At 43.4% G+C, this 23608-nt stretch overlaps 1 protein-coding gene across 1 annotated transcript in view; it reads left to right on the forward strand.

Moving 5' to 3' along the window:
- SOX5 (SRY-box transcription factor 5) overlaps positions 1–23608 on the forward strand; it is a 275778-nt gene that overhangs the window by 66853 nt on the left and 185317 nt on the right. Inside the window, exon 3 of the mRNA XM_059473027.1 lies at positions 65–275. Within this exon, the coding sequence (XP_059329010.1) occupies positions 65–275 (211 nt within the window). The remainder of the gene's footprint in view (positions 1–64; positions 276–23608) is intronic.

Genomic DNA, 23608 nt, shown 5'->3' on the forward strand with positions numbered 1-23608 from the left:
ATTTCTTCAAGAGAAAAGCAAGGAACGTTTCATCTTGTTGTTTTTTGTTTTTCTCCCCTTTCAGGAAGTTGATGGCAATAAAGTGATGTCTTCGTTTGCCCCGCACAACTCATCTACCTCACCGCTGAAGGCAGAAGAAGGCGGGCGCCAGGGCGGGGAGTCGCTGTCCGGCGCGGCGCTGGGCACCCCCGAGCGCCGCAAGGGCAGCCTGGCCGATGTCGTGGACACCCTCAAGCAGAGGAAAATGGAGGAGCTCATCAAAAACGAGCCAGAAGGTAAGGCCTGGGAAGCTGGCCAAGATTGCCTGTGTTCTTTTCTTTCCTCCAGATCCTTTGGATCGCGTGTACTTTTTTAATCGTGCCGTGTTTCTGCGCTGCTTGCTTTTCCGTGCCAGCGGAATTAAAGATCTTGCAGTTCTTGTCTGCATTAGAGGTAAATTTTATTGGTGTCCCATCATAGCTAACGTTTTTAGCTTTGCCCAAAAACAGAGTCTAGTGGTCCTTTTGTTACAGTGGCAAGCTCCTCAGTATGCCTGCAGTAAGCCAATTTTAATCACCTGGAGGCTTTTACACCACTACTCCCCTCTCCCCATGTCTAGCACTAGAAGATGTATTATTTATCATCAGTGTCAGTGGTTTTCTGAAATTATCTAGTGTGCAGGTCATTGTTTGAAAGGTGAGAAGGTAAACTGGGAGTTAGTGAAAGCTTTGGTGTGGGACACATCGTGGTCTGTTCATGTGTAGTACAGGTGCTGTACAGGCTGGGAATGCTGGTGTTCTCTGCATTATGTATGGCCAACAACATCATGCAGTGTCCTTTCTGGGTGTCCTTTCTGGAGAATGGGTCTTTTAAGGGTCTCTTTGAGGCCTTCTCTCCAGCTGGTGGTCATAGGACTTGTGTGCTGTGGGACTCTGTGGGACTTGTGCTCTGGGACTAAGACCAGAGATGAGGATTTTTATTTTTTGCCTGTTTGGGGCAGAGTCCAGGTCCTGAGTGGAAGATGAGGCTCTCATTGTGCTCTCTGTAGGTACCTCCATGTGTATTTACAGCTCCTTTTTGGGGCACTGAGAGCCAGCTGCGGGAGCATCCTGAGCCTTGTTGCTTAGGGCACAGTGAGGAGACTCTGTTCTCATTTACACTCACCTGTCCTGTTACAGAAATCTGCCCCAAATGTTCAATGGCAGGGCTCTCAGGGCCCACCTCAGTGCTGAAGCATGAACTCACAGCACCTACAGGAAAATTTCAGGACAATTTCCTGCATTCTGGTATGGAAGTAGGGACACAAACACGCTGGCACATCCAGGAGCATGGCAGGATTGTAAATTAGGCTTTTGTTGAGTGGAGCGTGCAGTAAGGGTCTGCTGGGAAACAGATTCTTTGAGCATTTTTTTAATATTACTTACAACATTATTTTTGCATTTAGGTTGAGGTAATGGTCAGTGCCATAGCATACCTTGTGCCTTTGGATGGAAGATTGCAGGGGGAATGGGTGGGAAGGAGAGCAGGCTTTTATCTGCGAGAGGAGAGAACAAGGAGCTCTGGGCAGTGCACAAATACTCTGCTGAGTATGAGGTTGTGCAAGCTGCACAGACTCCATTAAGCAAAGGCCACAGATAGACATGAGAATGGCTACAGAGCTTGTGCATTATCTCAGCTCTGCTAAAATGAAAATATACAGTACAAACAAAAGATCTACGGCTTTGTGAAGAGATTGGGAGGGAGAGGAGGGGGAGCAACTGAATGTTGGGCTTTGCAAATGCGTGCAACAAAAAATCTTTTCTTCCCTCTAGCCATTGTTCTATTGTCTTTCAAAGGCCATTAAATTGAACAGCAGGTTGTGATGAAAATTTCATTAAGCCCTAGTTAAATCATTATGAGGGTGCCATATTCATGTCTCTGCTTACTCCCCATCCAGGAAAAAATGAATAGGAAAGAGTTGAGCTTTTTTTCCCTTTCTCCTTAAAAGCGAACTAACAAAAGTTCAGAAGTTAGAAGAGAATGGGAAATGGGACGTGAAACAAAAGGAGGCCAGAGAGGTGAGGTGGCTAGGAAGAAAATTAGACTTGCATAAGAGCATTGAAAGGTGGTGAGGGACAAATACATCATTTTGACAAGCCTCCCTCCCCCTTCCCTTCAGCCAACACGGTTGTTTTTAGAGTGGCTAATTAAAAAATATATATTTCTGGGTGCAGATGGCTAGACTGTTCTTAGAGGTCCTCTGCAAATATGAGTCTTTTCCCTAAATGAGTTATATACCAAATACAGCACAGTGTCTTCTCTGTCTGAACCCCAGCAGAAAATTATTGTCATGTCTTCTTCATGTAGTGCTAAAGTAAAATTGTCAGTCATCACTGGTTGCTAGTCAGGTAATTAGCATATTAATGAATTTCCCTGTGAATGAGGTGTTACAAGTGGGAATCTTTGATAGTACATGTAGGTAAAACCGCAGCAATTTGTGATAAATGCATATTTCACTAATGATTTTTAGTCTTGCTAGTTTGTAAAGCTTTGTGGGATGAAGATCAAGAATCTTGGTTAAGCTTTGCTGCATTATGTCAACAAGAATAATATAATACTTTATTTCCCTTTGGGAAGAAAGGGAAACATTTGCACCAGTAGTTGAGGTTTAATTAAATCAATTTCCTGTGAATCTTTCAAAGACCAGATACGAGCTGGATTCCCTTTTCTCTATGTACTCAGAAGTTTATATATTATTTAACTTGTACAATGGGCTGTGTTTGCTCTCTTTTTATTGTTTGAAATAGTCCTCTGAATTGGTGTGGGAAACATGCTTTTCAAGCATTCTCTCAAATGGCCCGTTTTCCTCAAAATCAGAGAAAAGGGAAGGGCTGCATGGGCAGCTTTAGGTCTCAATTCCAACCTTGTATCAGTCAGGGAAAGGGCTTCTCTTTAAGGACAAGGGAGATATTCCAAATAATTGATTTTTTTGGTTTGACTCTTTCTAGGAAACTTCATTGATACAAGGGAAATGGTTTTCTACAATTGTGTTTGTTAAAAAATAAAAGGGAAAATCAGTAAGTTTTGTCGGTACAGGACAAGAATTTTTATATTTTAAACACAGTGTTCGGAGTGCAGCAGTGTGTAAGCACTTCCCTGTGCTCACACAGGAGCTGCTGAGGGAAGCATCACTCTGCACATAAATGGTTTTCATGTAGATTTGCTGTGTGTGTACCCTTGGTTAATGTGCCCTGCAGGAGCCCACGCTGCCTGCTCTTCCAAAAGCTCAGCACTGCCTGTTCCTCCTTGGCTATGAGTTTTGGGGGGATTAGGGGGTGTTTTTATAGGGGTTTATACTTAGCTTCAGAGCTCCTTGCTCCTTTTTTCTCCCCCTAATTTTGCCATTTTCCTGCTGCTGGATGGAAGTGTGTGATTGACAATGAGTCACGCTGACACAGAGGCTTGAGTGTTCCAGTGGATCTGAAACTCGCCGAATTTTACTCATTACTAATACAGTGCTCACTTTTCTTCTCTCAAATTCTGTGGAAAATCCTTACATGCAGCTTTAGCATGAGGCCCCCAAAGGCATAAACCTATTACTGAAGTCACACAATGTTATTTTACATGAAACATTTCTGTCCTTTCTAACTCGGGCCTCGGCAGAGGAGTCAGTCCCCTTTCATTGCTGGCGCACAATAATGAAGATAATGGAGTGGGTTTGGAGCAGCCTTACGCACTGTGGCAGACCCCCAGCCCCTGCCCCGAGGGTCGTCTGCCAACCATGGGATTCCTTTTGCAGCTAAAATCATTAGGAGAATGAGATACAGGCGTGTTTTTCTTCTGTTTTCTTCAGGCATCAGAGGATGGCAGAGGCTCTCTGTCTGTCTGCTCTCCTCATTTGTAGAAATGAAATGGAAATCTCTTTGAAGTCACTGAGCTTGACACAAGTTTGTGAAAGAAAAGACCAAAGCAACCACTTAGCTTTTCCTTGCACTATTAATGGGATTGGATTGCTGCGTTTTAATTTATGGCCTGTGCTTGTGGAAAATTAAATCTCTGAAATCTCTGTAGCCTTTCCCCTAAACGTATGGCTTGGCTTCTGGATAGCAAAGAGGCAAACAAGTAAATTCCTCCCTATTTTTAGAATAAGCTGGAGTATTCTTTGGCTCTTTACATCTCCTAACTTTTCATTAAGAATCAATTGTCTTTTTCCATGTTGGCAGTTTTAACAGGTTATGTATTTGGTCATCTTTAAAACCTTCAGAGTGGGTTTTCTGAGGGCAGACCTGTGCTGTTGTATGGGATTTGCAGGAATTCTGTGTAAAGAAATACCATATGAACACCTACCTGATGAGCATGTGAGGGTGCAGTCATTCATCTGCATGGCTCTTTCCTCCTCGGTCAGGACCTCTGAAACTCAATTCAGTTGGGCTGTTCAGGCGAATACTTTGAATTTTCCATAAAAACACGTACACAGATGTACACGTGTGTATACATGCACACATACAATATATATAATGTATTATATGTATTTAGACATAAATATATATGAACACAAACAGACAAATTATTTATTTATTGTGTTTCATATTTTTCCTGCTCGAAAATTTTGATCTTAGTCTTTAGGTCTTCATAGGGGGAGCAATAATGTCAGCTGTTTGGTAAGAAGGGAATATGTGTGTTTGCAGAGCTTCAGCAGGCAGTGTGGGTACCAGAGCCTCATCTATTATAGTAGGCAGCAGTACTGTAAGTAATTACTTCATGTGAAAAAAGGGATGAGGAGAGCCTCTTGGGCATGATTTTTGTCTTCTGAACGTCCCCCAAAGGCTGTTTGTATTTGATGTTTAAGTTTACATGATAAATCACAGCACCTGTTAATGTGGTAATTTAAATGACTGTTGTTTAAGCAGCTCTGTAATCTGTAAAAGCGAGCCATGCTGAATTCAGGCTCTCTGGCTGGGGTATCTCCTAACATTATCAAACTTTTAATGAGCAAATCTTGTAAAAAAATCAAGATGTCTCCCTCTTTTTGAGCCACAGATTCCAAAGCAGGCCATTCATGGGCAGGAGAAGGGTGGCCTTTGAAATGCAGACTCCTGTTTTTAAATCACATCTGATGAGAAGGGAGGAAATCAAGTGCACAGATTCGGGGAAGGCCCAAGGATACTGTAATTGGCTGAGGTTTAAAGTTCTTTTATTTGGTTCCTGGGTGCCCCTTTGACAGAGTGCGTGCTGGAGAGGCTTTGTACAGCTTTTCCACTGAAGGACAGACAAGGGTACTTTGCAGCTGAGTACTTTCAAGTTTGGCTGGTGCGCTGCTGCTGCTGTGGAAGGATGCTTCAGGTGCCTTGTGGTTCCGTGCTCATCTCTGCAGTCTGTCACCACAAAATGTGCCTTTTCTTGTACAGCATCAAACCTCCCTTGCTTCTCTCAAAGACCCTGCCATATGGAAATATGCCTCCGCATACTGCTGATACAAATAAAAAAATAATTAAAACATTTGAAAGTTTATTTGTGGAGTAGGCCTATGTGGAGAGAAGGCCCTATTAAAGAAGTGTAGCTTAAATTTTTATTAACAAGTGCTTTAACTCTAGAACAGAGGTAGCCTAGTTTGAAGCCGTGCCAGCTCTGACTTGCTTTAAGTGAAGTTTATTCATTTGTTGCCTTCAGTTTTTAAGTGTTTTCCTTCCCAACAGTTTAGCCTGATAGTCATGGTTTGTTTCAATGGATGTTTTCAAAATTTGCTTAGATTCCCTTCCAACTCTCTCTTCTTACAACCTCAAAGGTTTTTAGCTTTTGGATTTTTCTTCTTCCTTTTGATAAAGGCATCTGAGGTGCTGATACAGCATCTTGAATACAGAAGAAAGCATTATGGTCAAGTGAGATAGAGGAAGCTTGTGCTTTTGGAGAGAAGATGCAGCCTTTCTCCCCCTCCCTGGTTCAGAATGAAAGTCTCCTGTGATGAATCTCTACAATTAAAATTTCTCTCTGGGTTATCTTCACTCCATAATACTGAGCAAGCAGGAGCCAAAGCAGAATGCTTTCTCTTTTCACTTCTCATCTTTACCAGCACAACATGCAAGTGGTTCAGCAAGGCAAAAATAATTATTTGGGCTCCTGTCTGCCCTTTATCCCCCAGACTCCTCACCAGCTGTGCTTCATTTCAGTAAGGTTTTTCAAAATTTGCTGTCACTTTTGACCCCACATCATTTTGCTGTGCGTTTCCCCTGTTGTATTAGCCTTTGCGTTTTTATGCACTCTTTTAATTTTTTAAAAATTATTATTATTTTATCTGCATTTCCCCCTCCCCTGTAAAAGCCATTAGCTCTCTGACCCTGGTGTTGGTCCCTGGGTGATTCTGGAGGAGCCTCTGCCCCGTGCAGCCCCAGCTGTAGGTGGGGAGAGTGCCAGCTCCTCGTGCCGCAGCTCGGGGGATGTCACTTGTTCGGCAGTGAAGAGCCAGCCACCTGTTCCTCAGCCCTCTTGTCCCTCATATTAAAGGTTCAAGCCCTTGCTGAATAGTAACATCTTAATCTGGCAGCCTGCACACCATTTAGCTGGAACCTATTTGTCAAGCTAGCAGGATTTGTGGGATTTTTTTCCCCCCTTTTCTCTTACCCCTGAGGCGCTTGTCACGACCGTGCATTTTGAAATTAATCAGACCTCCCAGGCTCGTGTGACGGCGTGGTTTAACGTGGAGAAGTGGATATCAAGTGTTTGCCCTAATTAAACAGGCCTGCTTGGGTTTGTTCTAGTGGGCGCTTGGTGTTGTTTTTAATAAGGGCTGCTGACGGAGCAGGCACGGCCGGGCCTGGAGTTGCTGGAGAGCTCACTCCAAAGTTTGCTCAGCACCTGCGCCCTGCAGGCCGCGACCCGGAGGGCTCCCCGTGTTCCTCCCCGGCAGCGCCGAGTGTGGGGAGGGGGAAATTCAGCCAAACGAGGAGCATGTGCGCTGGCTTTGGGAGCTGATTAGGGTGACCCGTCATCCCGTGTGATTAGCTCCAGCTCCCAGCCTGTGCCATCAGCCATTCACAAGGCTGTCTTGTGTCTGCTGTTTACCAGAAGCGAGGGAAAGCCTCTAGTACGGCAAGGAGCAACATTTGCAGCAACTCCCACTTGCTTGTTTAGCTAATGAAGTAGCCTTGTAAAAACACTCCTAAGTTTGGAGCTGCTGCTGAGCTTTATTAGATACGTGTCTGCTTAGCACTGGTATTTTTAAGGTGGTTTGAGGGGTGCCAGCTTTGTGCATCTGTGCACATCTCCTGCATTGTACACAGGCTGCCCTGGGAAGGCAGAATTCCTTTCAGCACCTTCCCTTCTCATGCAGTTTAATTGTACTGTGTTTCTGCATTCCTTCAGGAGAAAGCGTGCTGTATGTGCATGATTTCTATCATGTATCAATTCAAAAAGCGCTCAAAAACCAAATAAAGGAGAGTTGGGGGAATGTATCAATTAAAAAACCAAATAAAGGGGAGTTGGGGGGATGTATCAATTAAAAAACCAAATAAAGGAGAGTTGGGGGGATGTATCAATTCAAAAAGTCCAAAAATTGCTCAAAAACCAAATAAAGGAGAGTTGGGGGGAACTCTCTGCCCTAAGCACCCTGAAACCTGTTATGCAGTAATTAGGACTGATAGCATTTAGCAATTCAACAAGTTAATTTTAGCCAAAAACTAGTGGAAAATTTGGAACGGTCAATGTTTGTAGACAAAATGTTTCTTTGGAAATGATATTTTTTGTTTTTAAATGTTTAAGATGATTAATCTGAAAGAGAAATGAAAACATTTCAATTAGGATTAAATAAAACACTTTGGGTCAGGTGGAAACAGCTTTTCCCCTGACTTGGTTTGGCAGCTGAAATGAAATAATGCAAACTAGTCGAACAAAAAGGAGTTGTAAAACCTGGTGAGGTTTTGGGGGTGTTTTTGAATCTAATGACCTGAGAAGGACAAATGACCAGTTGTTTTACAGTCACTTAAATATATCTGAATGTTGCATGCTGTGGTTTTGAGGGCAATCTGTAAAATTAGTCAGAAAAGCTTTCAAAATTCAATTTTCTCCAAACGTAAAAATTTCTGTGCCGTCTGAAGCCTTAAGTCAGCAAAGTTCTGCAGCTCCTAGGGCATTTTCTTTTGGAGCAGATTTTAGAACATACATTAGATGGGCTTGGCCTGTCTTTGCAGCCAAAACCTGAGTCTGTTCTAGAAGACATGGGAATCTGCAGTTGGTAACCCCAAGAATTTTACTTTACTTTCTATAAGAATTCCTGTAGCCAGCACACAGTAAAAAGAAAATCTGTATTTATTTATTTATTTTTTTATTTCCATAACAGTAGAAATTGCTGAAGTAAAGCCCAGCGGGTAGGTAGGTAGGATGATACTCCACTGATTTAAAAGTTTATTGTACATCCATGCGCTAACTCACTGCCATCTCTCTCTTCCTCTCCCAGCATTATTGTCCCTATTTTATTTTTAATTTCAAACCCTGGCAGAACCCAAAGGTAAAGAACATATTGGCACTGCCAAGCATCTGTCTGGTGCTTGACAGCATCATAGAAACCCTTGCAGTGTTTCCTCCGGGTTGCCATTGGTTATTGAACAACACAGTGCAAACGGTGCAGTGTGGGTGTGCGTGAAAAGGAAAGAAAGGTTGGGCTGGGGGGAAGGAGCCCTGCACGAGTAAATATGTCTTTCATCATATCCTTTGTTTGGGCTGTTTGCTGGGTGCTATTCAGCGCTCAATGGGAGTTGTTTGACGGCTCTGCAAAAGGGGTAGGAAACCTTTTCTTAAACTTTTATTCTCCCGCTTTTGTCTCAGCCCCTGAAGTTCCCTGCTTTTGTTTTTCCTGCCCCATTTTGATGTCACCTGTCTGTTGTTGAGGGGGTTTGGTGGCTGCTGCTTGGCTGATGGGAGGTAAGCTGATACTCACGTCGTGCTCCTGCTTGGGAGCATTCTTGTGCAGGTGAAGTGGGCTTGAGAGAGCTTAGGAGAGATTTGCTGCTCTGGTCTTTGGGGCCACAGAGCTCTTTCAAGCTGTATTTATATAAATAAATATATTAAACTGAAAGCTTGAAGGAGCTCTATTGGAGGAGGAAAGAGCTCCAGAGGAGGAGAGTGAGAGGTGAATAGAGAGAAAAATCAGGCTCTACTTTCTGCTGAAGAATGCCCTGTTAGCACTTGTGTGACTGGGTAAGGCTTTCTGAGATGTTTAGCCTTGATTTAATTCGTATTTAAGATTTCTCCTCCCAGCACATTAATATAATGTCAGTGTAGAATGCATTGCACGGTGTAATTACTGGAGAGAGCAGGAGTTGGGCAAGCAGAGGTAATTGAACACATGGCTGTTTATTACAACTGGACAGTGCTCCTACGCTGGTATTTAGGGCATTAATAGGCACGAATTGATTTGTTGTTTTAAGATGAATTCAATCACTGGTGCTCAGGCCTTTGTTTGCTCAGGCCCAGTTATGCTTTGTTTGTGTTATGTGCCCAAGAGGTTTGCACACCATGGCGTGGCATTACTCATGCAGAGGGCTTGGGAGCACACAGCCATTTACATGAACAAAGGACATTTTTCTTTTTGCCTCTGTTTATCTTCCTCTCCAGTTTTGCTGCCCTCTAATCTGTCTCCATCTCCCTCTCCCTCCTTTCCCACCCCAAACATTTCTAATCAATGCAGAGGTCCTCCCACATTCTTCCTTCCTCCTCCTCCCGATTCACCCTCCTGGAGACAAATGGAGCAGTGACTGGCAGCTGGCTGTGCTGTGGACTAAAAGGTGGAAATGAGTGGTGGCACAATTTTTCCAAGGAATTCTGGGGCTGGATGGGGCAAGGATTGCTTCCAGAGTGGGCAGAGGGGAATGAGTTGTGCCTTGTGCGTCTCCACTCTGGACTAGGCTGATCTAGAACAGAAAGAATAAAGTAGGAGATGGAGTTCCAGAATAAAGTAGGCATTTATTGAAAGGATTTCCTCCATGCATCCACCAGAGCCCAGCCAGGGCTGCACCCAAGATGAACCAAAATGGCCCCAAAATGCACGGCCGGGCACGGGCTCTGTCCCTGGGATCAGTTCTGCTCCATTTGCACCTTGCAGTTCATTGTCCCATTCCAGCTTTAGCCCAGGCAGTCCCACCCTGCTTGTTTTTCTCTCTCCAGCCCACGGGGTTTGTGCTCCTGGGCTGAGATTTGGGTCATTTGTCCTTGGTGCCCAGCTGGAGCAGGAATTGTTTTGTCTCCCTGCTCTGTGCACAGAGCTCACCATCCCCTCATGTGAAGCTCAGACCCACACACTAAAGCAGCACAGAATGTGGAAAATAGAAAAGCTCAGCCTGAGGCATCACAGAAGTTTGGTGTGATGGAATGAGTGCTCCTTTGGTGGCTCCTGCTGGCCTGTGCTCTGGAGGAGCCTTTGCAGGGCCCATCCTGGGGCAGAAGGAGCATCCTGCCCTCTTCCCAGTGCTGCAGGTTGCAGGGAGGAGCACAAAGCCACCTGACTCCAGGTGAACTCCTGGCCTCCCTGTTGTGAGCAGCAGGGTTTGCATTTTAGGCTCATTGTGCTTGAAGGGAATCTCATGTTGATTTATTTCTGGGTGTGGGAGAGTTAATGGACACTTCAGGGGGATGTGGGCCCAGTTCTGCTCTCAGATGTGAGTTCTTCACTCCCCCTGGACATGCAGGAGCTTTAGGAAGGCAGCGTTTGACCTACTCCAGAACTGGTGAAGAATCCAACGTGACTTGTTTCTCTATCCCTCTACAGACAGGGATTAGGCCTGTTCCTAGAAGGAGCAGGATTAAAAGAACTGAAAGGTAGCAACAACAGCCAGGCCTGTGGGGTCACTAATTGGTGGAAAATTTTATTGCCTAGCTGTAAGGTGCCTGTATCTGAGCCCAGCAGTGCAGGATGAGTTGCCTTTTGGGGTACAGAAGCGCTGGTTTAGGCAGCACCAGGAAGGAGAAGCACAGATGTGCGACACAGGGAGCCAGATCCCTCCTGCCAGGGAGAAAAAGCCATTTCCTACACTGCAACGTGCAAGCAACCTCCATTGTTCATCTGAGCCTTTCAGCTGTAATTTATTAAGTTATTGAATCTGCAGATAAATAATGGACACACAGGAGATGAGCTCTGTGGATGTCAGGTCCAGCAGGTTGTGTATGGGACATGCTACTTGGCTACTAATTATTATTGTTTTCCTAAATATCCAGGAATTGCAGTTGCAAAGGCCAGCCCATATGCCCAAAGGAAAATATGATTTCCATCTCAAAAGAAAAAAAACAACCCTAAATAATTATTGTGCTGCACTGCTGGTAAACAAGAGTGATAACAGCCAAGATACAAAAGCCTCGGAGTGGGGAACAGTGTCCAAGTGCTTTATCAGAAAGGAAAGTGCTCTCCTGCCTTGGAAGTGGTTATCCCAGTGTCCTGTTTTTGCAGTGCAGTTTGGAATGTGCCATCAGCCTTGTACTGCAGATTAGCCCACACAATCCTAAGGGAAATAGTCCAGAGACAAGGATCACATGCAAGAAGAAAGCCTCTTGGTTTTTTCATGCACCCTGATGGTGTTATGCTGAACTTCTTTTCTGTTTTCCCCACAACACATATCCCATTTCAGTAACTGAGCACCTTATCTCCCACAGAGTCAGACATCAGGGGGAAAAGAAAAAAAGAAAAAGCAAAAAAGTCACCAGCTAACCAGAAAATTGTTTCAGCTGTAGTGATTGCTGTGTATTCATTTGATCCTGTAGGTTTGCTGGCTTGTTGCAACGTGTAAAAGCACGTTAGTGCGTTTTTGCTGAGATATCTATATACAAGGCCTAAATAAAGCCACGTATTTCCAAACAGTTATATTTCCATGTACATGAAATTAATATATGAAGATGAAACTGGAGGACAGCAGGCTCCTGCTAATGATTGTCAGCTGCAAAAATTCTGGGTTCCACACTGAGCTCATGTACAGCTTTAATCAGCAGTGGTGTTTAACTAAATATGTAGACATTTCACTGAAATTATTTTATTTTAAGTCTTTTTTTTTTTTTTTTTGTGCATTGCCTCTTGCTGTGTCATCTAATTGATTCACAGCTCCCGAGAAGCTTTTGGGTATGGGATGTCTGGGATGGTTCTCCAAACAAAATGCATCCTTCTCATACTGGTCTGGCCAAGTCAGTCCTGTCTGAGTTCAGATTAATTACAGAGCTTTCACTGGAGGTCATTCTATAATTAAGTATAAAGTTATTAGATGAATAGTGTATGTATCAAATTTAGTATATGTATCAAGTTTAGGACCTTGTTCTTTCTGCTGAAAAAAAGGTGCAGTCTTTTTGAGCCAATAATGGAGCTTTTTGTTATTGTTATTTTATTGTTAGGTTACTGGATGGGAGAAAGTCTAGTTTCATTATTTATTATTATCTATTTATTATTTCATTAATTAATATATTAATTTTGTATATATTAAATTAATACATATATTGAAGATGCAACTCGAGTTTCATCTTCATTATTAATTTCATATACATGGAAATATAACTGTTTGGAAATCCATGGGTTTATTTAGCTCTTGTATATAGCACCAGTGGGTGCAGCACAGCACACATGACCCAATATTTTAAATTAATGATGCTCACAAAGACAAAACAATGAGAGGTGCTTTCTTATGCTGCCAGACTGCAGAATTTTCCTAATAGTTCTCTGTGCACTCCTTTGTTGGCTGTTGCTGTTGTTCTGGCCTCGTGCCATAAATACAAATAGTAATAAATAATATAAATACAGCACGGAGCAAAGTGCCATTGGAGTGCTGCAGAGTTCAGGTGCCAGCTCCATCTCATCCTTGGGCTCTCACAGGTTGGTGCTGACCACTTGTACTGAAAATTGAAAATGTGCGCCAGGAATGAGGCTGTGGGTACCAAGCACAGCACTGCTGGGTGTTCTCAGGGGCACAAGGTGCAGTGTGCCTGTTTAGAAAATACACCTTTGCCACCTGATTGATTTTGGGATGGGCAAAATACTAGTGGAGATTTGGTTTTGATATTTTTGTTTATTTTTTAAATCTTGTTCCTGCTTGGAGAGGGCAGTGGGGTTGTTTAAGCAGGGCTAGGTAGCTTTCCTCCCAGGCTGAATGCAGCCCATAAAGCTGTCACTTCTGTAGCTTAATACTGGGTCTTAATGTATTAATTCAAGGCTTTCAGTGATCTAGGACACAACGTGTGCCAGCAGTGGGAACTAAAATTAGAGGCAGACTTTGGGCTGTGAGAGCGGCTCGAGGCTGCTTGCGGTGAGGGAGGAGGGAGAGCCCTGGTGTCAGTCCCAGTCCAGGGGCTGGCCGTGTCCAAAGCATCCCCAAAAAGCAGCTTTTCTGCAGCTTTTTCTGCACCACACCCCGTGTGAACGGCCCTTCCTTTTTCTGTTTATCGCTCTCGCTGATACAGCACCCAGTGGTTCATTTCACACTCCAAATCCACAGTGAAAACGGTCTTAGTTCACTTGTTGTACCAACAGCTGGACTTTGCTGAGCTGGTAATGTAATTCCCACGCCCTCCCTCTTCCCTTAAATAATAGCCAATCTTCTATAAAATGCACCTTAAAGGGAAAACATTGTGAAATGTGAAACAAAATGACATTCTAGTTAAGCATTCTAAGTTTTCATTCATGGAAAGCAGCTCCTGATGATGTAAAAAAAAAAAAAAGAGGCTGAGCAACAGAAAAATAGTTTCTTCCTCCTCCACTTCATTGGTTGTGTTTCGTTATGTAAAATTTGACGAGAATCATTTCCCTGTAATTTTTTTTATATGTCATAATTCTGTTAAGGACTCTGAATGAAGACTAATTAGGCATTATTGTTTGGTAATGTGGGTTCTCTTGTGCTTCTTTCTTGTTTACTTCCCTCAAACTGTGGGTGCTGTTCTGGCTGTGTGGGAATGACGACTGTGTTACCTCTTGAATATGAGATTGCAGGGACCCTTCTTGGATTGCTGTGCCTCTCGTTCCTCCTCTGTGATTATTTCAGTCTATCTGAAACAAATTCCTTCTTTTTGGGTAGAGAAACGCTCAGAAGCACAAGTTCACAGACATTTCATCTTTACTAAAACATCTTTACCTTATTGTGGCTTGTCTCTAATGAAATGAAGGCTGCACTTTGGCATTTGTGTGGGACTCACAGAAACATAAGGGGGGCCTCATTCAAATGAGATACATAGAAATAATTCTGCTATATGGGAATTTTGCCTTATATTCAAGCAAAGAAAGATTTGTAAGTTTTTAATGTTGGGGGAAAACACTTCTCTGAAATCCGGACTGTGAATCTAAACTCTGATATTTTGCTGCTATTCATGTGCAGCACTTCCTTTGATGACTGCTGGAGTTCTGATCTCACCGAGAGCAGAGAATATTGGGGCTGAGATTTCCTGAGCACAGCTTAGGGGATGATGTTGTGTTTAGTTTGTTTCATTAGGTGCAAGCTAATCAGGGAATAATTAACAGTCAAAATGCCAAGGTCCTCGTTCATGTGAAGGATCTGGCATTGAAGTCCTCAATAAAGTAACACTCACATTGAATTCACTGAGACTTTAAACTGCACAAATGCTTCAGGATTTGTCCCCAGCTTTTTTGTCCCTGTCAGTTTTTAATGAGCATCCCATAAAAGTGTTTAACAATTGTACTGACTTTGATTTTTTTTTCAAGGTTTGGGAGAAAATTGCTTTCTCAGGTTGAGGAGGGAAAAAAACATGTTGAAACAAAAAAAAAAGCACATTTTCTCATCTTGTTGTCTAAGCAGATTCAAAGGGTATCTCACATCTTGCTTTCTGATAGTCAGTGATGTTGCAGAGAGGAAGGATTACACTGATGGATGGAGATGTTTTAGACCGCATCCTAAATTCTGATAATTTTACCTGGATCCCCCAAATAATTTGGGGTCGAGGTGAAATTTAGACAGCAAGGCAGTCACTGGTGCAAGTTGTTTGTTTGTTTTATAAACAGAGGGGGGTAAAGCTCCCATTTCTGAGCTGGCCATGTATGGACAGTGGCGTTTGGTGCCATGGGCTGGTCGTGGGGAGCAGCTCCGTGCTTCTGATCCATCCCTGCCTGTCACCCAGAGCTCCCATCCCAGGCTGAGACAGATGGCTGCTGCCTGAGCTGCCTGCGTGGGAGACAGGAACTTCCACATGTGATTTTTTACCATTTGGTAGTAATTAGTTTGTTGTATAAATTAACATTAACTGAACCGTTCTCCAGGCATTGTTTGTAATTATTCTCCGAGCCTCCGAGTTGGGTAAAGAAATAGGGAAGTGGGGAAGAAGCTGCTTCTTGTTTTGTGCAGGGAAAGGGCTCTGTCATTAGGCAGAACAGAGCAGCAATTATCATTGCATGCCCAGCAGACTGAAAACTTTGAAAAAGCCCTTTAAAAAGTGAGATTTTTTTTTTTTCTTTTCCTCTGGAAATATTAATGGAAATTAATGATTTAGATGTGCAGATAGGCTTTATAAAATTTGTAAGAATAAAGCGTGGATGTAAGCAAGGGTAATCAGCCCTTCCTGACATCATTATTATTACTGCTGGTACAACTACCACTGCTGCTACTTTGATGTGTATTTATAGGGAGTAGAGGGTTTATTTATTTTTTAAATGCATCTTCTCTCAATATTATTCCATTTCCCCCCCGTTTCTGTAACTTTTCCTGATGTGTTTGTGGTAGGCAGCAGGGATCTTGTGCTGCACATCAGAGATGAGCTGTTGCTGGTTTTCTCAGGGGGTTTCTGTTGTTTCCAGCACCAGCCAAATGGGAATTGTCAGGAGAACAGCCTCTCACATGTTCCTTGGCACTTCTGCTTCCAGGCTTGGGCACGATCCAGACATGCAGAGGTTCGTGGACATGAAAAATAACAGGGAAAGTGCCCTCTGCTATTAGCCCAATATTTTAGGCACATATTGGGAATCCCTGGGTTCATTTGCTGGAAAAGTTCAATGCTTCAGCAAGTAAGGAAGTTTTATATCTCATTGTGCTGAAGTTTTTCCCTTTCTTAGCCAGGAGTAGCCGAGAGCTGGAGCTGGTCTCTGTCCTTCAGTAGAGCTCTCCTGCCCTGGGTACAAAGCTGGCAAGATGGGCAGTGTGGCCCTGGGCAATAAATCCTCGCACACAGAATGGGGTGCAGAAATAAAACTCAGCTACAGCCCATCCCATGGCACTCCCCAGCTTCATGAAAATTAATTTAGTGGCCAGAGTATACCCTCCAGAGAAAGGCTCATGTGGCTTGAGTGTAAAGGTGTCCTGGTGCTTTCTTGTGAAACAGAATGAAGGCAGTTTTACACACAGACTTGAAACTTTGGTGTTTATTGTGGTTTTACTTCAGTTTGCTGCATCCTGGTGAGTTGGGTCTTATTTCTTCTCTCAGAATTGCTATTGATATTTACATTTGTCCAGGCAGGTAGTTCAGCCTGGGCAACAAATGCTAAAAGAGGACTTGAAATTCTGAAATGAGTAAATAGATGCAGCTCAGTGAGGGGTTGTTGTGTTTTTCTTGGCACTGTGACTTAGCCTATATGAGGCTTTGTGCTGTTTGGGGAAGAGGAAGGTGGGAGGGAGTGTGTGGGAGCTTTGGTAGCTGGAAATGCAGGGAGGATCCAAGCTGAGACCTGCAGCTGAGGGACAGCCACCAGGGGTGGTTCTCTTTTTGTCTTGATTTCTGGCAGTGGTTCGTGCTCGAACTGAGGGTGTGTGATTCCCCAACTTCTGATGCTGTGAAAAACGCCAATCACTTGTTTTTAAAATTTTAAAAGCTTAATAGTAATAAAATGGTTATAAAATAGTGATACAATTAGAGTAATAATGATTTGGACAGTATGAGACAACAAATACAAAGTGGTACGGACGTCCGGGTACCTTTTGCTGGCCCCAAAAAGGACCCCCGTTAACACAGGATTAACCCTTAAAAGCAACAGCCTGTTGCATATTCATACACCTCATACATGATGCATAAATTCCATTCAAACACAGGATTCTGTCTGGTGATTGTCAACTTCTTCCTCCAAATCCTGACAGCGCCTTCGAGGCAGGAAGAAGTTCGTTTCTTCTGATAATGGAGCAATAAATTCTCCTTCTCTGAAAGATTCAGGTGTCCTGTGGCTGCTATCTGCTAGTGTGAGTCCTTTCTTTAGGAAAAAAGTATCCTACATAGCATCGTTTCTGTTTTAACAATTTTTATAACCTAAAACTATATTTAACACAGCACTTAAGAGAATTAATCCAGCATTACTTTCTAACACAACACATATAATATTCATTTTAATATTTGCGAAAAGCCAATCATAAAATATGCATTTTTCACAGGTATCAATGTGTGTAATGAATCAAAGATTTTCTGAGCCGTTCTGTTGAAGCCTTTTCCCCTTGCGCTGCCAGGAGAGAGGGTGCTGCCCATGCTTGGTGCAGGTGTGACAGGGAGGTGCAGGGTGTGCAGTCAGCTCAGGGAGCCCCGAGCAGTTCAGTTCACCCTCCTGGAGGGCTCTGGGCTGTGAGGGAAGAGCTGAAGGCTTTGTTGTAAGATGTGTGCAGCTACGGCATCGCTGTGCCAGCTGTAGGGCTGGGGTTCCTCCATCCCTGCAGGAATACAGGCAGAAAGGATCAGTCCTGTGGTGAAGAGCACAGAGCAGGCTCAGGAAACACAATTTCTTCAGGGTTTTTTTGCTCTGTGGTGTTTTCTCCCCGGTTTCCCACACGAGCTTCACCCTCAGTGTCCAGTTTCTGTGGTTTTCAAGCTTGGTTGGCAGTGGCTGTGTGCCTGTTCGTGGGCTGAGGTTTCGTTGCTGCTTGGGAGGCACAGCCTGACAGAGATGGCTGCTGTACAGGAAGGGACCAGAGGCAAGCTCCCTGGAGATGCTTTTACAGCTCAGCCCCACGTGCACAGCCAGGAATGAGCCTGCAGGTTGGGTCTGGGAGCCAGGATCAGGAGCACAGCTCAGCTTGCCTCAGTGGAGCAGCTGCAGAGTCAGGCTGCGAGATTCTTGTGCCTAGAACAAGTTTAGTGGCTTGTGGGGTGCTTGCACTACCAGGAGATGTGGTTCTAGGTTGTCCTAGATTCCTTGGAGCAGACAGTTCTCCTTGCTGGATCTCCTGGAGCTCTTGTCCAGGGCAAGGGCTGTGCTGGGACACCCAGCTGTGGTCTTGACACAGGGCACTGCAGGGTGATAGCCTGAAAAGCACACACAAAATCAGCCCCTACTTGCCTGCCACACAAAGCTTTTCTTGCTGCCTCACATGCCTCTCCTGACAGGCCTTGCAGAATGCATTTGTTTGTTTTGTGGACACGGAGTTATGAGCTGTGGCATGGCAGGAAGGTGAGGAATCCTTTGCTTTGTTTTTGGTTTGGGGAGGGAGCTCAGGAGGGTGGGAGGGAGCATGTGGGAGCTCAAAGAGAATGCGTTAATTAACCCAGGGGGATGTCAGGAGTGAGGAGCTGCAGCTTGAAGCCCAGTGATCTCTATCCACGGCTGGCTCTGGGTCACAGACCCTGGATCAGCCAGGAGGGTGGGCACAAGGGGAAGCAGATGTTGGCCTCTGTGCTGCTGTGTGACAGGGCAGCAGCCCCCTGCTCTGCTGCTGTGTGACAGGGCAGCAGCCCCCTGCTCTCTGTGCTGCTGTGTGACCGGGCAGCAGCCCCCTGCTCTCTGTGCTGCTGTGTGACCGGGCAGCAGCCCCCTGCTCTCTGTGCTGCTGTGTGACAGGGCAGCAGCCCCCTGCTCTCAGGAGTGTGCCACTGTTCCTGGGGCCCTGAGCCCCTGGCCGGGGCTCACACGTGCACACCCATGCGTGCTGCACACGCACAGAGCTGGCTCTGCTCCCCTCCCCTGCCCTACCTTCCTCAATGGCCCTGCAAGACTAAACAGGTGTTATCTACTCTTGATTTCAGTGCATTTAAATTAATCCTGTCAGCTCAGCTGTTAAAACAACTGTCATCTCCAGCTGTTAGTAATTTTCGACTGGGCACTTTTGCAGGTTGCCAAGTTCTGAGCCTGCATTGTGAATCTCTCGCTGTCTTTCTCTCTATAGTAACAATTTGGAGCTTTTTTTAAAGGGGACTTGCGTTGCACTGCTTTTACAGAGAACCCTGTTTATTACATATTGAAATAATATCATCACAAAACCCACCATCACCATGCCAGACTTTGGAATAAAGAGCTGAGCCATGTGTGGAGTGCGGTGCATATCAATCTTCTGTGGGCTTGCTGCAGCCTCTCTGTGCATTTTAAATTTCAATGAGAGATGAATCAACCTGAGAGTTTGGGAGGGAGGAGGAGTAGGGGCTCTAAATTTTTATTGCCAAAAATAGAGCTTTCATTTCGGAAGCACTGGTCTCTCTTTTCCCTTTTGTCTTAGCGTGCATTTAATTTTCATGACTGAGTTTACAGGAGGTACCTTGAGCTGAAAACACTTTAAATACCTTTCAGTTGTTAGATTAATGACACACACATGGTATGTGTAGAAATTGTGGGGGAAAAGCAGTGCAATAACAGTGGGTACATGTTATTGGTTATTATTGATTATTATTGGTAATTATTTGTTATATTGATTATTCAGGTGCTTTTTGCCTGAATAATAAACCTGAAAGATTATTCAGGTGTTTTTACCCATTCCTAACAAAATTATAGACTTAAGAAGTGGCTATAGGTAATCTTTTCCTCAGCAGACCAAGTTGCTAAATGAATGGGAATCTTTAAAAAAAACCCCATGTTTTATATAATCTCCCACATAAATAAGGGCAGTGTTTCTATATCTTTTCGTAAAATAGGCTTTCTACTTAAAACCTCCTTTCTTATGGTTTTTGTTATCTTTTACTTTTGAATTTCTTCACGAAAATTCTGGTAAAATAGGAAAACACTCCCCAAATATTACCATAATAATTATTTTCCTTTCACTTGTTATTCTTGTGCTTAGACAAAAAAAAATTTATTTAAGGAAGGAAAAAAAAACACAGAAAAAAACCTTTACCAATAATGTAAAAACTAAAAAGAAAAATATTCTGAAGTACCATCTCATTCAGCAGGTGCTGATCTAATTCCCAGCTGAAAATGTATCTCTGCTTTTTGGCATATTCTGTAATACAGAATGAGCAACATATCAAATTCCAGCACAGTTCTGGCTGTTTCTGAAGACCCCCACATTAATTCCTTCCTAGAAAAAAAATTAATTCTTTATGATAAATAAAGAATTAAAGTAAAGAATTATAAAATAACTGGATTGACATGCTCCAGTCTTTGGGCGTGCCATCACTATCTTTCTTCTCATACGGTGGTGCCATTTCAGTAGAACATGAAGCAACTTTCTCAAATTTCCCGTTTCTTAGTGAACAACTGTAAATTTTTCAGTGAAATGTTCTGTGTCCCTCTCAGCACTGAAATCTGTGGAGCGCACAGTGTGGATGGGTAGGACCAAGTGACAGACAGACATCACACAATTGCCATTGTTCCTGTTACCAGGAGCTGGGGTTGCTTCTCTTGAGTTCTGCTCATATTGCATGGCTAAATACTGGAGTTACAGTGGTGCACCAAACCTTTTCCTGTCTGGTTTAGCATTTCCTTAATGCAGGAATTTGATCAATGATATATTCATCTAAAGTTCTGGTTTCACAGAAGCTGCTGCTGGGCAGGAGTGTTGTTAGATCAAAGCAAGTACTTCCTGTAAAAAATATTGCTTTTTTGGAAAACAGGCTGGAATGGCTGAAAATTCGAATAGAGGGAAGATAGACTATGATGGACTTCTCCCCAGAATTGCAAGAAATTTGTTTGAGGGAAGCTAAGGAGTTCAGGCCCTGATGCAGTTTCATTTACAGTGTGTAACACTTTATTGTTTAAACCTGCACCAAGCCCTTCTGGGGGACGCATTTCCCTGCAAATATCCCTGCTGACAGGGATTTATCAGCACAGGTTTAGGTTCTGCTTTGCAGGGAGCCCCCAGCTGTGTGGACAGCAGCTGAATTTTGAAGGCAGACCCACATTCATGGTCTCTGAGGTGTGGATGCTGCTGCTTCCCTGCTGCTTTCACCTCCACATCTCAGCCCCACCAAGCTCAGGTACTCATGGACTCAGGGCTTCTGCAGCAAGCTGTGGCCATTCCTCAGTGCCAAATGCTGTTAAAGGTGCAGCATTTTTTAGGATTAATGCTGCAAAGTCTAATTTGCACATGTTTTCCTTGTCACCTCGTCTCGTCTGCACTTTCTTTCCTTGCAGACCCATAGCTTCCACCTCCTTTGGCATGGCACCATTGGTAATTCCAGTGACATCAGTGAAATTACCTGTGTGCAAAATTGAAGTGACACTGAACCAGTGTCTTCACCACCCAAAATGTGTGTCTGCTTTGCTTGCTCAAATTAAACTGTACTTCCAAGCCTTTGGGGCTTTGTGCAATGTGAAAGATTCCATTAATCTTATCTGTATGCAGTAAAACCTTGTCAATTCACACTAATGATCCTGGGAGTGAACAGGTAAGCACATTTTTCAGCTGGCTTTCCCGTGGGTGAGGGACTGAACCTAAACTCTTGACCCGACACATCTAAATTAAGGGGTGTTCAGAATCTGAATTTTGCAACTCAAGTCAATATTTAAATTTCCGTGGCTTTGCGTGACACAGTTTTGGCCAACTGCTTTGTGTTTGACAATCCAAAGGTGTAGGAGATACCCACAGGAGCCACAATCTCCTGGGAGATAGGCAGAGCACACATTTGAGAGGAGAGGGAAGATTGCTCCATTGCTTTTCACCACTGACCAGAAAAATACATAACACCAGGAGAACCAGACTGTATTTTTATTCCTCTTTCAGTTCCACGTCTTATTTTTCCTTTCTTCCCACTAACTTGTCCAGTCTTTCCACTTATATTCTTGGAGGAGCTCATTAGCATCTCTTAACCAGATGTGATGGGCATGAACAGGCAAGGAAAGCAACAGGAGCAGCAAAAATGGTAGTGAAGATTTGATATCAACGGGAGATGGTTTTGTGGAGTGCCCTGCGATGTCAATAGAGTGTGGAATATTGATAGGCTTTTAATTAAGCAGTGATTTCTGCAGATGAGATATTAAATGCAGTTCCTGACTGTTCTCAGAGATCTCTAACCCCAGTATTCAATAAGCTGTGCTTCTCCAGTTCCTGTGTTCATAAAGCCAAGAAAGCAAATTTAAAATTATTTTGCCATGACCCACTGTGTGGTTGTTCTTATTTTGGAGAAACAGTGACATTTTCAATTCAGCTTGTTGTCTAGCAGTGACTATGAGTGAAGCTGAAAAAATCCTCATTTGCATTAAGGCTGTAATGGTAAATGCAGTGCTCAAGTTGATAAAACTTTCCCAAGGAAACAAGCAGGAAATTCTCTGTCCTGCTAACTATTGCCAACAACAGATAGATGTTTGATAGGTACACCTCAGAGTAACTGCATGTTTTAACTGCATGTTTTCACTCAGAACAGCCTCTTGGTTAGATTTGCTTCCAGCACGAGAACAGAGGAGGTTTTTCACTTTCCGTGATGAAGCAGATTTGGTACCTTTGAACAAAACCCCCTTCCTGTGCTGCTGTTGAGTGTTCCTGACAATGCAGTTCAGGGTTTTGTCCTCTCCAGGGGCTCTGCTTGTCCATGGCTGTGTCTGTGGATTTTTCTGATTCCATCTCTGTCAGGAAGATGACATTTTTCAGCACTTTTGGAAGAACACAGGAGATAAGCACTGCTGGGCTGTCCCAAATAAAGTCAACAGAGTAAAGATTAGACTCTGTATTTCTCTGTGTGCCTGCACATGTGTGTGTATGTTCCTCTGATGTAAATAAGTGCCTATTTGTGCTTTTCTGTGGAGGACAGGAAAGACAAAGCCCCCATTTACATTATTCTTTAAAAAAGGGGTTATGTTACAAACTCATTGAGGCAGAAGCGATGCTTGCTTTGTGTTTTCTTTACCAGTAACTATAATGTTATAGTTACTTTCCTATGCTCTTCTTGCTTGTTCAAATAACTTAGCTCACATACTGTGCCCCAGTAAAGTTTCACTATGATTTCCTTCAAAGTTTTGCTTTAAAATTTTCAAAATTGTAGCATTTTGTGAACAGTTGACGTGACAAAGAACTGCTGGAATTTTACCTTAAATATTATCTTTTTAAGTGAATTTTATTTTCAAAAGAAGCCACAAAAGACATAATTCCAACTTTTGTCCTAGTCCATTTCTGTCTATGTTTTTTCACGGCCAAAAACTTTGGACTTACCCATAAAATATTTTTCCATAAGAGAAATGCTTATAAATATTTCCCCTCAAGCTAGTTAGGGCAGACAGCTTCATGCTAAGATGGGGGGGAGGAAGTGCAGCTTTTTCCCTGGTGAAAAAATCCCTTTAGAACAAGTTCAGTGTATGACTGCATTTTTTTTTTTTTTTTTTTGTTTTTCAGTTTCAAGGTATGGTTATGAGGAATTAAATGTGAGATAAAGTGAATATAAAAATGTGCAGCTTGGCCTCTCTCTGATCCTTCCCAGGAGGATTTTTTGGAGGCTTGGTTGGTTGCCCTGATGAGGGATCTGCAGCAGGGCTCCTGAGCGTCCGTGGAAGGAAGGCTCATGCCAACAGGAAGGTTGATGTGAAACTGTGAAATGCAGGAAGCACAAACAGTAAAATGTAGGAATTCTCCTTTGATCCTTT

This window comes from Ammospiza nelsoni, chromosome 5 (assembly GCF_027579445.1).
Source record: "Ammospiza nelsoni isolate bAmmNel1 chromosome 5, bAmmNel1.pri, whole genome shotgun sequence".
Classification (NCBI taxonomy): Eukaryota; Metazoa; Chordata; class Aves; order Passeriformes; family Passerellidae; genus Ammospiza; species Ammospiza nelsoni.